General features: G+C 33.4%; 1 protein-coding gene across 1 annotated transcript in view; it reads left to right on the top strand.

The window, feature by feature from the left end:
• Positions 1–17,125, top strand: part of fat2 (FAT atypical cadherin 2) — a 250,515-nt gene that overhangs the window by 84,739 nt on the left and 148,651 nt on the right. The window contains 3 exon segments of the mRNA XM_061891855.1: positions 6,492–6,699; positions 10,471–10,610; positions 16,559–16,621. Of these exon segments, the coding sequence (XP_061747839.1) occupies positions 6,492–6,699; positions 10,471–10,610; positions 16,559–16,621 (411 nt within the window).

Raw genomic sequence — 17,125 nt, 5'->3', positions numbered from 1 at the left:
AAAAGTTCTCATGTGTTAGTATTTGACTAGAAGGGCAGGTAAAAGTTCTCATGTATTAGAATTTGACTAGAAGGGCAGGTAAAAGTGTTTACGTGTTAGTATTTGACTAGAAGGAAAGGTAAAAGTTCTCATGTATTAGTATTTGACTGGAAGGAAAGGTAAAAGTTCTCATGTGTTAGTATTTGACTAGAAGGGCAGGTAAAAGTGCTCATGTGTTAGTATTAGACTAGAAGGGCAGGTAAAAGTGCTCATGTGTTAATATTTGACTAGAAGGGCAGGTAAAAGTTCTCACGTGTTAGTATTTGACTAGAAGGAAAGGTAAAAGCTCTCATGTGTTAGTATTTGACTAGAAGGAAAGGTAAAAGTGCTCATGTGTTAGTATTTGACTAGAAGGTCAGGTAAAAGCTCTCATGTGATAGTGTTTGACTAGAAGGGCAGGTAAAAGTTCTCATGTGTTAGTATTTGACTAGAAAGACGGGTACAAGTTCTCATGTGTTAGTATTTTATTAGAAGGGCAGGTAAAAGTGCTCATGTGTTGGTATTTTATTAGAAGGGCAGGTAAAAGTTTTCATGCGTTAGTATTTGACTAGAAGGAAAGGTAAAAGTTCTCATAAGTTAGTATTTGACTAAAAGGACACTTAAAAGTTTTCATGTGTTAGTATTTGACTAAAAGGACAGGTAAAAGTTCTCATGTGTTAGTATTTTATTAGAAGGAAAGTTAAACGTTAAACGTTTTTTACTAGAGGGAAAGGTAAAAGTGCTCATCTGTTAGTTTTTGACTAGAAGGACAGGTAAAAGTGCTCATGTGTTAGTATTTGACTAGAAGGAAAGGTAAAAGTGCTCATGTGTTAGTTTTTTGAATAGAAGGACAGGTAAAAGCTCTTATGTGTTAGTATTTGACTAAAAGGAAAGGTGAAAGTGCTCATGAGTTAGTATTTGACTGGAAGGAAAGGTAAAAGTGCTCATGTGTCAGTATTTGACTAAAAGGACAGGTAAAAGTTCTCATGTGTTAGTATTAGACTAGAAGGACAGGTAAAAGTGCCCATCTGTTAGTACTTTACTAGAATGGCAGGTAAAAGTGCTCATGTGTTAGTATTAGACTAGAAGGACAGGTAAAAGTGCTCATGTGTTAGTATTTGACTAGAAGGGCAGGTAAAAGTGCTCATGTGTTAGTATTTGAATAGAAGGAAAGGTAAAAGTGCTCATGTGTTAGTATATGACTAGAGGGGCAGGTAAAAGTGCTCATGTGTTAGTATTTGACTAGAAGGACAGGTAAAAGTGCTCATGTGTTGATATTTGACTAGAAGGGCAGGTAAAAGTTCTTATTTGTTAGTATTTGACTAGAAGGAAACGCAAAAGTTTTCATGTGTTAGTATTTGACTAGAAGGAAAGTTAAACATTCTCATGTGTTAATATTTGACTGGAAGGAAAGGTAAAAGTGCTCATGTGTTAGTATTTGACTAGAAGGACAGGTAAAAGTTCTCATGTGTTAGTATTTGACTAGAAGGGCAGGTAAAAGTTCTCATGTGTTAATATTTGACTAGAAGGAAGGGTAAAAGTTCTCATGTGTTAGTATTTGACTAGAAGGGCAGGTAAAAGTGCTCATGTGTTAGTATTTGACTAGAAGGGCAGGTAAAAGTTCTCGTGTGTTAGTATTTGACTAGAAGGAAAGGTAAAAGTTCTCATTTGTAAGTATTTGACTAGAAGGACAGGTAAAAGTTCTCATTTGTTAGTATTTGACAAAAAGGACAAGTAAAAGTTCTCATGTGTTAGTATTTGACTAAAAGGAAAGGTAAAAGTTCTCATGTATCAGTATTTTACTGGAGGGAAAGGTAAAAGTGCTCATGTGTTAGTATTTGACTGAAAGGAAAGGTAAAAGTGCTCATGTGTTAATATTTGACTAGAAGGGCAGGTAAAAGTTCTCATGTGTTAGTATTTGACTAGAAGGGCAGGTAAAAGTTCTCATGTGTTAGTATTTGACTAGAAAGATGGGTACAAGTTCTCATGTGTTAGTATTTTATTAGAAGGGCAGATAAAAGTGCTCATGTGTTAGTATTTTATTAGAAGGGCAGGTAAAAGTTTTCATGCGTTAGTATTTGACTAAAAGGACACGTAAAAGTTTTAATGTGTTAGTATTTGACTGAAAGGACAGGTGAAAGTTCTCATGTGTTAGTATTTTATTAGAAGGAAAGTTAAACGTTAAACGTTTTTGACTAGAGGGAAAGGTAAAAGTGCTCATCTGTTAGTTTTTGACTAGAAGGACAGGCAAAAGTGCTCATGTGTTAGTATTTGACTAGAAGGAAAGGTAAACGTGCTCATGTGTAACTTTTTGGACTAGAAGGACAGGTAAAAGCTCTTTTGTGTTAGTATTTGACTAGAAGGAAAGGTGAAAGTGCTCATGTGTCAGTATTTGACTAGAAGGGCAGGTAAAAGTGCTCATGTGTTAGTATTTGAGTAGAAGGGCAGCTAAAAGTGCTCAGGTTTTAGTATTTGACGAGAAGGGCAGGTAAAAGTGCTCATGTGTTAATATTTGACTAGAAGGGCAGGTAAAAGTTCTCATGTGTTAGTATTTGAATAGAAGGAAAGGTAAAAGTGCTCATGTGTTAGTATATGACTAGAAGGGCAGGTAAAAGTGCTCATGTGTTAGTATATGACTAGAAGGGCAGGTAAAAGTGCTCATGTGTTAGTATTTGACTAGAAAGACAGGTACAAGTTCTCATGTGTTAGGATTTTATTAGAAAGGCAGGTAAAAGTGCTCATGTGTTAGTATTTGATGAGAAAGACAGGTAAAAGTGCTCATGTGTTAGTATTTGACTAGAAGGGCAGGTAAAAGTGCTCATGTGTTAGTATTTGACTAGAAGGGCAGGTAAAAGTGCTCTTGTGTTAGTATTTGACTGGAATGAAAGGTGAAAGTGCTCATTTGTTAGTATTTGACTAGAAGGGCAGGTAAAAGTGCTCACGTGTTAGTATTTGACTAGGACAGGTAAAAGTTCTCATGTATTAGTATTTGACTGAAAGGAAAGGTAAAAGTGCTCATGTGTTATTATTATTTGACTAGAAGGGCAGGTAAAAGTTCTCATGTGTTAGAATTTGACTAGAAGGACAGGTAAAAGTCCTCATGTGTTAGTATTTGACTAGAAGGGCAGGTAAAAGTGCTCATGTGTTAATATTTGACTAGAAGGGCAAGTAAAAGTTCTCATGTGTTAGTATTTGACTAGAAGGGCAGGTAAAAGTGCTCATGTGTTAGTATTTTACTAGAAGGGCAGGTAAAAGTGCTCATGTGTTAATATTTGACTAGAAGGGCAGGTAAAAGTTCTCATGTGTTAGTATTTGACTAGAAGGGCAGCTAAAAGTTATCATGAGTTATATTTGACTGGAAGGAAAGGTAAAAGTGCTCATGTGTTGGTATTTGACTAGAAGGGTAGGTAAAAGTGCTCATGTGTTAGTATTTGACTAGAAGGGCAGGTAAAAGTTATCATGAGTTAGTATTTGACTGGAAGGAAAGGTAAAAGTGCTCATGTGTCAGTATTTGACTAGAAGGGCAGGTAAAGTGCTCATGTGTTAGTATTTGACTAGAAAGGCAGGTAAAAGTGCTCATGTGTTAGTATTTGACTAAAAGGACAGGTAAAAGTTCTCATGTGTTAGTATTAGACTAGAAGGACAGGTAAAAGTGCTCATGTGTTAGTATTTGACTAGAAGGACAGGTAAAAGTGCTCATGTGTTAGTATTTGACTAGAAGGGCAGGTAAAAGTACTCATGTGTTAGTATTTGAATAGAAGGAAAGGTAAAAGGGCTCATGTGTTAGTATTGGACTAGAAGCAAAGGTAAAAGTTCTCATTTGTTAGTATTTGACTAGAAGGAAACGCAAAAGTTTTCATGTGTTAGTATTTGACTAGAAGGAAAGTTAAACATTCTCATGTGTTAATAATTGACTGGAAGGAAAGGTAAAAGTGCTCGTGTGTTAGTATTTGACTAGAAGGACAGGTAAAAGTTCCCATGTGTTAGTATTTGACTAGAAGGGCAGGTAAACGTTCTCATGTGTTAATATTTGACTAGAAGGAAGGGTAAAAGTTCTCATGTGTTAGTATTTGACTAGAAGGGCAGGTAAAAGTGCTCATGTGTTAGTATTTGACTAGAATGGCAGGTAAATTTTCTCATGTGTTAGTATTTGACTAGAAGGAAAGGTAAAAGTTCTCATTTGTAAGTATTTGATTAGAAGGACAGGTAAAAGTTCTCATTTGTAAGTATTTGACAAAAATTACAAGTAAAAGTTCTCATGTGTTAGTATTTGACTAAAAGGAAAGGTAAAAGTTCTCATGTATTAGTATTTGACTGGAGGGAAAGGTAAAAGTGCTCATGTGTTAGTATTTGACTGAAAGGAAAGGTAAAAGTGCTCATGTGTTAATATTTGACTAGAAGGGCAGGTAAAAGTTCTCATGTGTTAGTATTTGACTAGAAGGGCAGGTAAAAGTGCTCATGTGTTAATATTTGACTATAAGGGCAGGTAAAAGTGCTCATGTGTTAGTATTTGACTAGAAGGAAAGGTAAAAGTTCTCTTATGTTAGTATTTGACTGGAAGGGCAGGTAAAAGTGCTCATGTGTCAGTATTTGACTACAAGGAAAGGTAAAAGTGCTCATGTGTCAGTATTTGACGAGAAGGACAGGTAAAAGTGCTCATGTGTCAGTATTTGACTAGAAGGACAGGTAAAAGTGCTCATGTGTTAGTATTTGACTAGAAGGGCAGGTAAAAGTTCTCATGTGTTAATATTTGACTAGAAGGAAAGCTAAAAGTGCTCATGTGTCAGTATTTGACTACAAAGACAGGTAAAAGTTCTCATGTGTTAGTATTTGACTAGAAGGGCAGGTAAAAGGGCTCATGTGTTAGTATTTGAGTAGAAGGGCAGGTAAAAGTGCTCAGGTTTTAGTATTTGACTAGAAGGAAAGTTAAACGTTCTCATGTGTTAATATTTGACTTGAAGGAAAGGTAAAAGTTCTCATGTGTTAGTATTTGACTAGAAGGAAAGGTAAAAGTGCTGGTGTTAGTATTTGACTAGAAGGACAGGTAAAATTGCTCATGTGTTAGTTTTTGACTAGAAGGGTAGGTAAAAGTGCTCATGTGTCAGTATTTGACTGGAAGGAAAGGTAAAAGTTCTCATGTGTTAGTATTTGACTAGAAGGGCAGGTAAAGGTGCTCATGTGTTAGTATTTGACTAGAAGCAAAGGTAAAAGTTCTCATGTGTTAGTATTTGACTAGAAGCAAAGGTAAAAGTTCTCATGTATTAGTATTTGACTGGACGGAAAGGTAAAAGTGCTCACGTGTCAGTATTTGACTAGAAGGGCAGGTAAAAGTGCTCATGTGTTAGTATTTGACTAGAAGGAAAGGTACAAGTTCTCATGTGTTAGTATTTGACTAGAAGGAAAGGTAAAAGTGCTCATGTGTTAGTATTTGACTAGAAGGGCAGGTAAAGGTGTTTACGTGTTAGTATATGACTAGAAGGAAAGGTAAAAGTGCTCGTGTGTTAGTATTTGACTAGAAGGGCAGGTAAAAGTGCTCATGTGTAAATATTTGACTAGAAGGGCAGGTAAAAGTTCTCATGTGTCAGTATTTGACTAGAAGGAAAGGTAAAAGTTCTCATGTGTTAGTATTTGACTAGAAGGGGAGGTAAAAGTTCTCATGTATTAGTATTTGACTGAAAGGAAAGGTAAAAGTGCTCATGTGTTAGTATTAGACTAGAAGGACAGGTAAAAGTTCTCATGTACTAATTGACTAGAAGGAAAGGTAAAAGTGCTCGTGTGTTAGTATTTGACTAGAAGGGCAGGTAAAAGTGCTCATGTGTAAATATTTGACTAGAAGGGCAGGTAAAAGTTCTCATGTGTCAGTATTTGACTAGAAGGAAAGGTAAAAGTTCTCATGTGTTAGTATTTGACTAGAAGGGGAGGTAAAAGTTCTCATGTATTAGTATTTGACTGAAAGGAAAGGTAAAAGTGCTCATGTGTTAGTATTAGACTAGAAGGACAGGTAAAAGTTCTCATGTACTAATTGACTAGAAGGACAGGTAAAAGTTCTCATGTATTAGTATTTGACTGAAAGGAAAGGTAAAAGTGCTCATGTGTTAGTATTAGACTAGAAGGACAGGTAAAAGTTCTCATGTACTAATTGACTAGAAGGACAGGTAAAAGTTCTCATGTATTAGTATTTGACTGAAAGGAAAGGTAAAAGTGCTCATGTGTAAATATTTGACTAGAAGGGCAGACACAAGTTCTCATGTGTTAGTATTTGACTAGAAGGAAAGGTAAAAGTTCTCTTATGTTAGTATTTGACTAGAAGGGCAGGTAAAAGTTCTCATGTGTTAGAATTTGACTAGAAGGAAAGGTAAAAGTCCTCCCTGCATCAACATCACCCTTCTTTGCATTTGCTACGGCTAGCATGTTAGCTTCGTTAGCTAACCCGTACGTTGACCAACCACCTTCCCACACCTGTGGCCCCCCAGGTAAAAGCCACCGACCAGGGCAGCCCGCCGCGCTCGTCCACGGCCAGGCTGGACTTGGAGTGGGTGGAGGCCCCGCCTCCCCCCGCAGACCCCATCACCTTTGACGAGCCCCACTTCACCTTTGCCGTCATGGAAACGGAGCCGGTCACGCACATGGTGGGCATCATCATGACCGAGACCTACCGGCTGCGGTGGTTCCGCATCCAAGGTAAGCACGAAACAGACCAAGTGCCGCTAGTGCCGCCGATCCACGGCCTCAAGTGCATTTTTTCCCATCATGCATTGTGATTTGATTTTGAATAATGCATGGTGCTCGGACATGTATTGAAATATCCATATGTTGGCTTTCTGTGTGACTTGCAGTTTGCACCATGACTAGGAAAGGTTGTTTGGATTGGGTCACATAAGTAAATGCTCTGCTGGTCATTGATCCGGTTTACTGACATTGTCCACAAGATGGAGGCAGAGTTGCATCACTTTAACTGTGGACGGTCTGCACTTGGCCCTGAAAGCCACTACTGGCGACCACGCAGTCTGATAGTTTTTTTTGCAATTTGTTCAATGAATAATGGAGACGTCAAAGAAGAAAGCTGTAGGTGGGAAGCGGCGTAAAGCGGCCGCCTTTAGCAACACAAACACAGCCAAAGTTTCCTTGTTAGTCTCTTGCCTCCTCCCACCGGATGCTTACTCCTTGGAGAGAAAAAAAACAACGAGAAACGTTGCTTCCCTCAGAGACACTGGCGGTCACCCACACCGCTCCGACTTTCATTTATGGGCGGCATGCCGTAGTGGGTAGAGCGGCCGTGCCAGAAATCTGAGGGTTGCAGGTTCGCTTCCCACCTATTAACGTCCAAATCGCTGCCGTTGTGTCCTTGGGCAGGACACTTTAACCTTGCCCCCCCGGTGCCGCTCACACTGGTGAATGAATGAATGATGAATGAATGATTGGTGGTGGTCCGAGGGGCCAGTCTACCCCAGGGCAGCTGTGGCTACAGATGTAGCTTACCACCGCCAGGTGTGAATGAATGATGGGTTCCCACTTCGAGTATATAACAATAGAAAAGCGCTATATAAATCTAATCCATTATTATTATTATGTACGACCCTATAATCTCACTAAAACACTAGTAACACAATAAGCAGATAAGGGATTTTCCAGAATTATCCTAGTAAACGTGTCTAATAACACCTGAATCGCTCCCACTGCCCTCGTCTTTTTTTTTTCTAGTCCTTCACTCTCACTTTCCTCACCCAGAAATCTTTCATCCTAAATTATGTTAATTTATTAGTAATTAGTTTTTAATTGTGGTGAGCGACTGCTTTTTCTGTTGTTTTTATATGTATTTATTTAATTTTGATCCCTTCTTGGAGAAGACATTTTACTCTCAATGAGTTTTTACCTGGTTAAATACGGGTCTCTTAATCCATTCACTACAATCGGGCGGAAGGTGGTGTACACCCTGAACAAATCGCCACCTCAACGCAGGGATTAAAAAAAAATAATTTTTAATAACATTGGATGACAGGTCTATAATTAACTACATCCATCCATCCATTTTCGACTGCTTATTCCCTTAGCCTATCACAGCTACAATCGGGCGGAAGGCGGCGTACACCCTGGACAAGTCGCCACCTCATCGCAGGGATTAAAAAAATAATAATTTTTAATAACATTGGATGACAGGTCTATAATTAACTACATCCATCCATCCATTCAATTTTCTACCGCTTATTCCCTTAGCCTATCACAGCTACAATCGCGCGGAAGGCGGTGTACACCCTGGACAAGTTGCCACCTCATCGCAGGTATTAAAAAAATATATATTTTAATAACATTGGATGACAGGTCTATAATTAACTACATCCATCCATCCATTTTCTACCGCTTATTCCCTTAGCTTATCACAGCTACAATCGGGCGGAAGGCGGCGTACACCCTGGACAAGTCGCCACCTCATCGCAGGGATTAAAAAAAAAATAATTTTTAATAACATTGGATGACAGGTCTATAATTAACTACATCCATCCATCCATCCATTTCCTACCGCTTATTCCCTTAGCTTATCACAGCTACAATCGGGCGGAAGGCGGCGTACACCCTGGACAAGTCGCCACCTCATCGCAGGGATTAAAAAAATAATAATTTTTAATAACATTGGATGACAGGTCTATAATTAACTACATCCATCCATCCATCCATTTTCTACCGCTTATTCCCTTAGCCTATCACAGCTACAATCGGGCGGAAGCCGGCGTACATCCTAGACAAGTCGCCACCTCATCGCAGGGCCAACACAGACAGACAGACAACATTTACTGCATAAAATAGATAAACAACTCTGATACATTTCTATAATACTTAAGAGAAAACTCTTTTTTTTTTTTTTTTTAATAAAATTATACGCAAAAAATTTAAAAAGTGGCTGGAATGGAGAGATTTATTTATTCATTTAAATTTCTTTTTTTTTTGGATTCAAAATCCATACTTTATTAAATACATTGTGTGGCAGTTGTATGATGAAGGTGGATAAAGGTGATAGATGACTGCTATGATATGTGGAGATATGCTGAGTGTGATGGATGATGAAGAGGAGGGAGGGGGTCATCTGGGTGTTGTTGGTCAGTGGAGATAAATGGTCAGACATTCCGCCTCTCATCACCACAGTCCACTTATGCATCCTCCTCCCGGCCATGTCTTCCCAGCTTTGGCTTTTCTGGGGACAAAACATGGGAGAAAACATTGCAAGGAGAGAGGCGAGGTTAGTGCTTGAATGACAGGAGAGGCAGGGTGTGCTGGGACTTGTTTGCAGTGTTTGGCCCGGTCCCAAGGCAGACCTTGTCCACTTCTCCGATCTCTCGAGAGCAGTGATGTTTTGGGGCTGTCGCCGAGCAACACAGACTTTCAACTCCCTCCACAGATTTTCTATGAGGTTGAGGTCTGGAGACTGGCTAGGACACTCCAGGATTTCTAAATGCTTCTTACAGAGCCACTCCTTCGTTGCCCGGGCGGTGTGTTCTGGATCATTGTCATGCCGGAAGACCCGGCCACGTTTCATCTTCAAAGCTCTCACTGATGGAAGGAGGTTTTGGCTCAAAATCTCACGATATTCATTCTTTCCCTAACACGGATCAATCGTCCTGTCCCTTTAGCAGAAAAAACAGCCCCAAAGCATGATGTTTCCACCCCCATGCTTCACAGTAGGTATGGTGTTCTTGGGATGCAACTCGGTATTCGTCTTCCTCCAACCACCACCAGTTGAGTTGATACCAAAAAAGTTCTCTTTTGGTTTCATCTGACCACATGACATCCTCCCACGTGCTCTCTGGCAAACTTCAGACGGGCCTGGACATGCACTGGCTTAAGCAGGGGGGGACACGTCTGGCACTGCAGGATTTGATTCCCTGTCGGCGTGGTGTGTTATTGAGGGTAACCTTTGCTACTTTGGTCCAGGTCTCTGAAAATATGACTTATTTTATTTTTGTGAAAACATTGGACACTGTTGTTCTTTTGTTATTATTTTTATAAATGTCTAATGATAATGTCAATGAGGGATTTTTAATCACTGCTATGCTGAAATTATAACTAATATCGATACTGTTGTTGACGATATTCATATTTGTTTGACTACTTTTGGTTTGTTCTGTGTCTCCTCTCAATTTCTCCGTTTATTGCAGTTCTGGGTGTTGCTGGCTCAGGTTCGGTTTTGGAATTGTATTACATTGTTATGGTATTGCTGTGTATTGATCAACACTTTGTAGGGCGCAGCAAAATATTAAACCTGCTCTCAAATTTGACTAAAAAAAATGCGTTCGACTTGACGAGATGTCACTCATGGTCACGTGCTACGTTAGCATTAGCATCATTAAAGTCTAGTAGGAACGGAACCAAAAGTAGGATTCGTGTGACATTCTCCACTTAGAACCCGGGTTCCGTTCCACGCCGCAGTGTCTGAGGTTGTGTCTTGTCTTCCTCCTGCAGGCGGCGACGAGGAGAAGGACTTTGACATCCAGAGGAACTCCGGAACAATCTACATCGCTCGCCGCCTGGACGCCGCCCGGCGCTCCAACTACAACCTGACCGTGCAGGTCACTGACGGCCACCACAGCGCCACCGTGCAGGTCAGAGGTCGCACATTAGTAGTCACGCAAGCGTTAGAGTTCCCTTCACTTTCCTTTTCTTTGACGCACTGACATCACAAGTATTTGCCTCGCAAAATTATTTTTACACTGAATCTTTATACACTTAATCTTTTCAAACACTGAATTTTTACACACTTATTTTTTTCAAACCTTTTTTTTTACACTGATTTTTATACACTGAATGTTTATGCACTTCATCTTTCAACCCTGAATTTTTTTACACTGAATTTTTATACACAAAATTTTTACACACTTAATTTTTTCAAACACTTATTTTTTTCCACAACGATTTTTTTATACACTTAATTTTTATACACTTAATCTTTTCAAACAATGAATTTTTTTTACACTGAATTTTTATACACTTACATTTTAAACACTTAATTTTTATACACTTAATCTTTCAAACCCTGAATTTTTACACACTGAATTTTTTCAAACACTTATTTTTTTGACACTGATTTTTATACACTGAATTTTTAAACACTTAATTTTCACACATTTAATTTTCACACATTTAATTTTTACACACTTGATTTTTTCAAACACTGTTTTTTTTTTTACACTGAATTTTCATTCGCTAAAATTTTGAACACTTAATTTTTATACACTTAATCTTTTCAAACATTGAATTTTTATACACTGAATTTTTAAACACTGACTTTTTATACACTTAATTTTTATACATTTAATTTTTTCAAACACTTTTTTTACACAGAATTTATATACACTGAATTTTTACGCACTTAATTTTTTCAAACACTTGTTTTTTGACATTGATTTTTATACACTGAATTTTTAAATACTTAATTTTCACACATTTAATTTTTACAGACTTAATTTTTTCAAACCCTTTTTTTACACAGATTTTTTTTACACTGAATTTTTATTCGCTAAAATTTTGAACACTTAATTTTTATACACTTAATTTTTATACAATTAATCTTTTCAAACACTGAATTTGTACACACTTAATTTTTTCACTTATTTTTTTGACACTGATTTTTATACACTTAATTTTTACACTTAATTTTTCAAACATTGATTTTTTTTTACACTGAATTTCTATTCACTAAAATTTTGAACACTGAATTTTTACACACTAAATTTTTTCACTTATTTTTTTGACACTGATTTTTATACACTTCATTTTTCAAACATTGATTTTTTTTACACTTAATTTTTATACACTAAATTTCAAACACTTAATTTATATACACTATATCTTTTCAAACAATTTATTTTTTTACACTGAATTTTTATACACTAACATTTTAAACACTTAATTTTTGTACACTTAATCTTTTCAAACCCTGAATGTTTTTACACTGAATTTATATACCTTGAATTTTTACACACTTGATTTTTTCAAACACTTATTTTTTTGACACTGATTTTTGTACACTGAATTCTTACACACTTAATTTTTTAGTTATTTTTTACACTCTATTTTTATTCGCTAACATTTTTATACACTGAATTTTTAAACACTGACTTTTTATACACTTAACTTTTATACACTTAATCTTTTCAAACACTGATTTTTTTACACTGAATTTATATACACTGAATTTTTACACACTTAATTTTTTCAAACACTTATTTTTTGACACTGATTTTTATACACTGAATTTTTAAACACTTAATTTTCACACACTTAATTTTTACATACTTAATTTTTTTGATTTTTTTACACTGAATTTTTATCCGCAAAAATTTTGAACACTTAATTTTTATACACTTAACCTTTTTAAACAATGAATTTTCACACACTGAATTTTTAAACACTACATTTTTATACACTTAATTTTTACACACTGAATCTTTTCAAACACTGATTTTTTTTACACTGAATTTTTATACACTAAATTTTAAACACTTAATTTATATGCACTTAAGCTTTTCGACCAATTTATATTTTTATACTGAATTTTTATACACTAACATTTTAAACACTTAATTTATAAGCACTTAATCTTCTCGAACAATTTATATTTTTACACTGAATTTTTATACACTAACATTTTAAACACTTAATTTTTGTACACTTAATCTTTTCAAACCCTTAATGATTTTACACTGAATTTATATACCTTGAATTTTTACACACTTAATTTTTTCAAACACTTATTTTTTGACACTGATTTTTGTACACTGAATGTTTAAAGACTTAATTTTCACACACTTAATTTTTTCAAACACTGATTTTTTTCTACACTGATTTTTATTCACAAAAATTTTGAACACTTAATTTTTGTACACTTAATCTTTTCAAACACTGATTTTTTCACACTGAATTTTTATACACTAAATTTTAAACACTTAATTTATATACATTATACCTTTTCAAACAATTTATTTTTTTACACTGAATTTTTACACACTAATATTTTAAACATTAAATTTTTGTACACTTAATCTTTTCAAACCCTGAATGTTTTTACACTGAATTTATATACCTTGAATTTTTACACACTTAATTTTTTCAAACACTTATTTTTTTGACACTGATTTTTATACACTGAATGTTTAAACACTTAATTTTTACACACTTAATTTTTTCAAACACTGATTTTTTTCTACACTGATCTTTTTTTACACTCAGTTTTTATTCGCTAACATTTTGAACACTTAATTTTTATACAATTAATCTTTTCAAACACTGAATTTTTACACACTTAATTTTTTCACTTAATTTTTCAAACTGATTTTTTCCTACACTGATTTTTTTTTCACACTGAATTTTTATTCGCAAAAATTTTGAACACTGAATTTTTACACACTTAATTTTTTCACTTATTTTTTTGACACTGATTTTTATACACTTAATTTTTCAAACATTGATTTTTTCTACACTGATTTTTTTTACAGTGAATTTTTATTCGCCAAAATTTTGAACACTTCATTTTTATACACTTAATTTGTATACAATTAATCTTTTCAAACACTGAATTTTTACACACTTAATTTATTCACTTATTTTTTTGACACTGATTTTTATACACTTAATTTTTCAAACATTGATTTCTGTCTACACTGATTTTTTTTTACACTGAATTTTTATTCGCTAAAATTTTGAACACTGAATTTTTACACACTTAATTTTTTCACTTATTTTTTTGACACTGATTTTTATACACTTCATTTTTCAAACATTGATTTTTTCTACACTGATTTTTTTTTTTACAGTGAATTTTTATTCGCCAAAATTTTGAACACTTAATTTTTATACACTTAATCTTTTCAAACACTGATTTTTTTTACACTTAATTTTTATACACTAAATTTTAAACACTTAATTTATATACACTTAATCTTTTCGAACAATTAATATTTTTACACTAACATTTTAAACACTTAATTTTTGTACACTTAATCTTTTCAAACCCTGAATGTTTTTACACTGAATTTATATACCTTGAATTTTTACACACTTAATTTTTTCAAAAACTTATTTTTTTGACACTGATTTTTGTACACTGAATTTTTACACACTTAATTTTCACACATTTAATTTTCACACATTTAATTTTCTCACATTTAATTTTGACACATTTAATTTTTACACACTTAATTTTTACACACTTAATTTTTTCAAACACTGTTTTTTTTACACTGAATTTTTATTCGCTAAAATTTTGAACACTTAATTTTTATACACTTAATCTTTTCAAACATTGAATTTTTATACACTGAATTTTTAAACACTGACTTTTTATACACTTAATTTTTATACATTTAATTTTTTCAAACACTGATTTTTTTTACACTGAATTTATATACACTGAGTTTTTACACACTTAATTTTTTCAAAAACTTATTTTTTTGACACTGATTTTTATACACTGAATTTTTACACAATTAATTTTTTCAAACACTGTTTTTTTTACACTGATTTTTTTACACAGAATTTTTATTAGCTAAAATTTTGAACTCTTAATTTTTATGCACTTCATTTTTATACACTTAATCTTTTCAAACACAGAATTTTTATACACTGAATTTTTAAACACTGACTTTTTATACACTTAATTTTTATACATTTAATTTTTTCAAACACTGATTTTTTTTACACTTAATTTATATACACTGAATTTTTACAAACTTAATTTTTTCAAACACTTATTTTTTTGACACTGATTTTTATACACTGAATTTTTACACACTTAATTTTTTTGTTTTTTACACTGAATTTTTATTCGCTAACATTTTGAACACTTAATTTTTATACACTTAATTTTCATACACTTAATCTTTTCAAACATTGAATTTTTATACACTGAATTTTTAAACACTGACTTTTTATACACTTAACTTTTTTACACTTAATCTTTTCAAACACTGATTTTTTTTTACACTGAATTTATATACACTGAATTTTTACGCACTTAATTTTTTCAAACACTTGTTTTTTGACATTGATTTTTATACACTAAATTTTTAAACACTTAATTTTTACACACTTAATTTTTGAGGTTTTTTTTACACAGATTTTTTTTTTTACACTGAATTTTTATTCGCCAAAATTTTGAACACTTAATTTTTATACACTTAATCTTTTCAAACATTGAATTTATATACACTGAATTTTTACACACTTAATTTTTTCAAACACTTGTTTTTTGACATTGATTTTTTTACACTGAATTTTTAAATACTTAATTTTCACACATTTAATTTTTACGGACTTAATTTTTTCAAACACTGTTTTTTTTACACAGATTTTTTTTACACTGAATTTTTATTCGCTAAAATTTTGAACACTTAATTTTTATACACTTAATTTTTAGACACCTAATCTTTTCAAACACTGACTTTTTTTTACACTGATTTTTATACACCGAATTTTTAAACACTTCATTTTTACACTTAATTTTTACACACTTAATTTTTTCAAACACTGATTTTTCTACGCTGATTTTTTTTACACTGAATTTTTATTCGCAAAAATTTTGAACACCTAATTTTTATACACTTAATCTTTTCAAACACTGAATTTTTATACACTTAATTTTTACACACTGAATCTTTTCAAACTGATTTTTTTTACACTGAATTTTTATACACTCAATTTTAAACACTTAATTTATATACACTTAATCTTTTCAAACAATGATTTTTTTTTACACTGAATTTTTAAAAACTAAAATTTAAAACAATGATTTTTGTACACTTAATTTTTTCAATCACTGAATTTTTATCCACTGAATTTCTGACTTCTTATACACCAAATGGGTGTTTATACATTTAATTTTTTCAAACACTGAATGTTTTTACACTGGATTTTTACACACTTAATTTTTTCAAACACCTATTTTTTTGACACTGATTTTTATACACTTAATTTTTACACTAAATGTTGCAAACATTGCTTTTTTCTACACTGATTTTTTTTGTTACACTGAATTTTTATTTGCTAAAATTTTGAACTCAGAATTTTTACACACTTAATTTTTTCACTTATTTTTTTGACACTGATTTTTATACACTGAATTTTTCAAACATTGATTTTTGCTACACTGATTTTTTTTTTTACAGTGAATTTTTATTTGCCAAAATTTTGAACACTTAGTTTTTATACACTTAATCTTTTTAAACACAAACTTTTTATACACTTAATTTTTATACACTTAATCTTTTCAAACAATGATTTTTTTTTTACACTGAATTTTTCAACAATAATTTTTAGACACTGAATTTTGAAACACATGCATTTTGTGAACTCATTTTTTTTTTTTTTTATGAAATTTTCATCGTCATTTCATTTTGAAAATTCAGTTCACAAAATCCCATCGGAAAAAAAAAAGTTGGATAAAAAGAAAAGCTTTTGTAAAAAAGACCCAAATGGACTTTGTGTATGTTTCTCACCATTCCTGTGTGTGTGTGTGTGTGTGTGTGTGTGTGTGTGTGTGTGTGTGTGTGTTCAGGCCTACATCCGAGTGCTGGACATGAACGACCATCGGCCCGTCTTCCTGCAGTCAGAGTACCAGGTGTGTGTGTGTGCATGATTGTTGCTCTCCTGGCATTTGAAACATGTGAAAGAAAGCTCTCCAGACTTTGGGAGCACCTATTACTTTACTGGGGCACACCTGGGGCACAAATAATTAACTAATGCATTTAGCCTACTTGTGCACTTTTTTTACTCCAGACTTCTAAACTGCTACTGGTAAAAGCAAAATGGAAGAGCAATGAATCTTTTTGAAATATATATTGCAGTAATCATCTGCAAATTTAACATCTACAAAATGATAAAATATACACAAAACAATAACAATAATAGTGAGTATTTTAGCAAAAGGCAAACCGACTAACAAGTTGGAGGAGGACTCAGGACAGACATGGAAATATTTTTTAAATATCTAAATGGGGCAACAAAACCCGATATTTTCAGCCATCTTTCTGAAAACAAATACAAAAATGTTGCTATTTTTTTCTGGAAACAAAACCAGATGCTTTAGCTGTAGCCATTTTTCTGGTGACAAAACACGATTATT

Source organism: Nerophis ophidion, linkage group LG29, assembly GCF_033978795.1.
Source record: "Nerophis ophidion isolate RoL-2023_Sa linkage group LG29, RoL_Noph_v1.0, whole genome shotgun sequence".
NCBI classification, from domain to species: Eukaryota; Metazoa; Chordata; class Actinopteri; order Syngnathiformes; family Syngnathidae; genus Nerophis; species Nerophis ophidion.
This window is presented reverse-complemented; position numbering and strand designations above follow the sequence as displayed.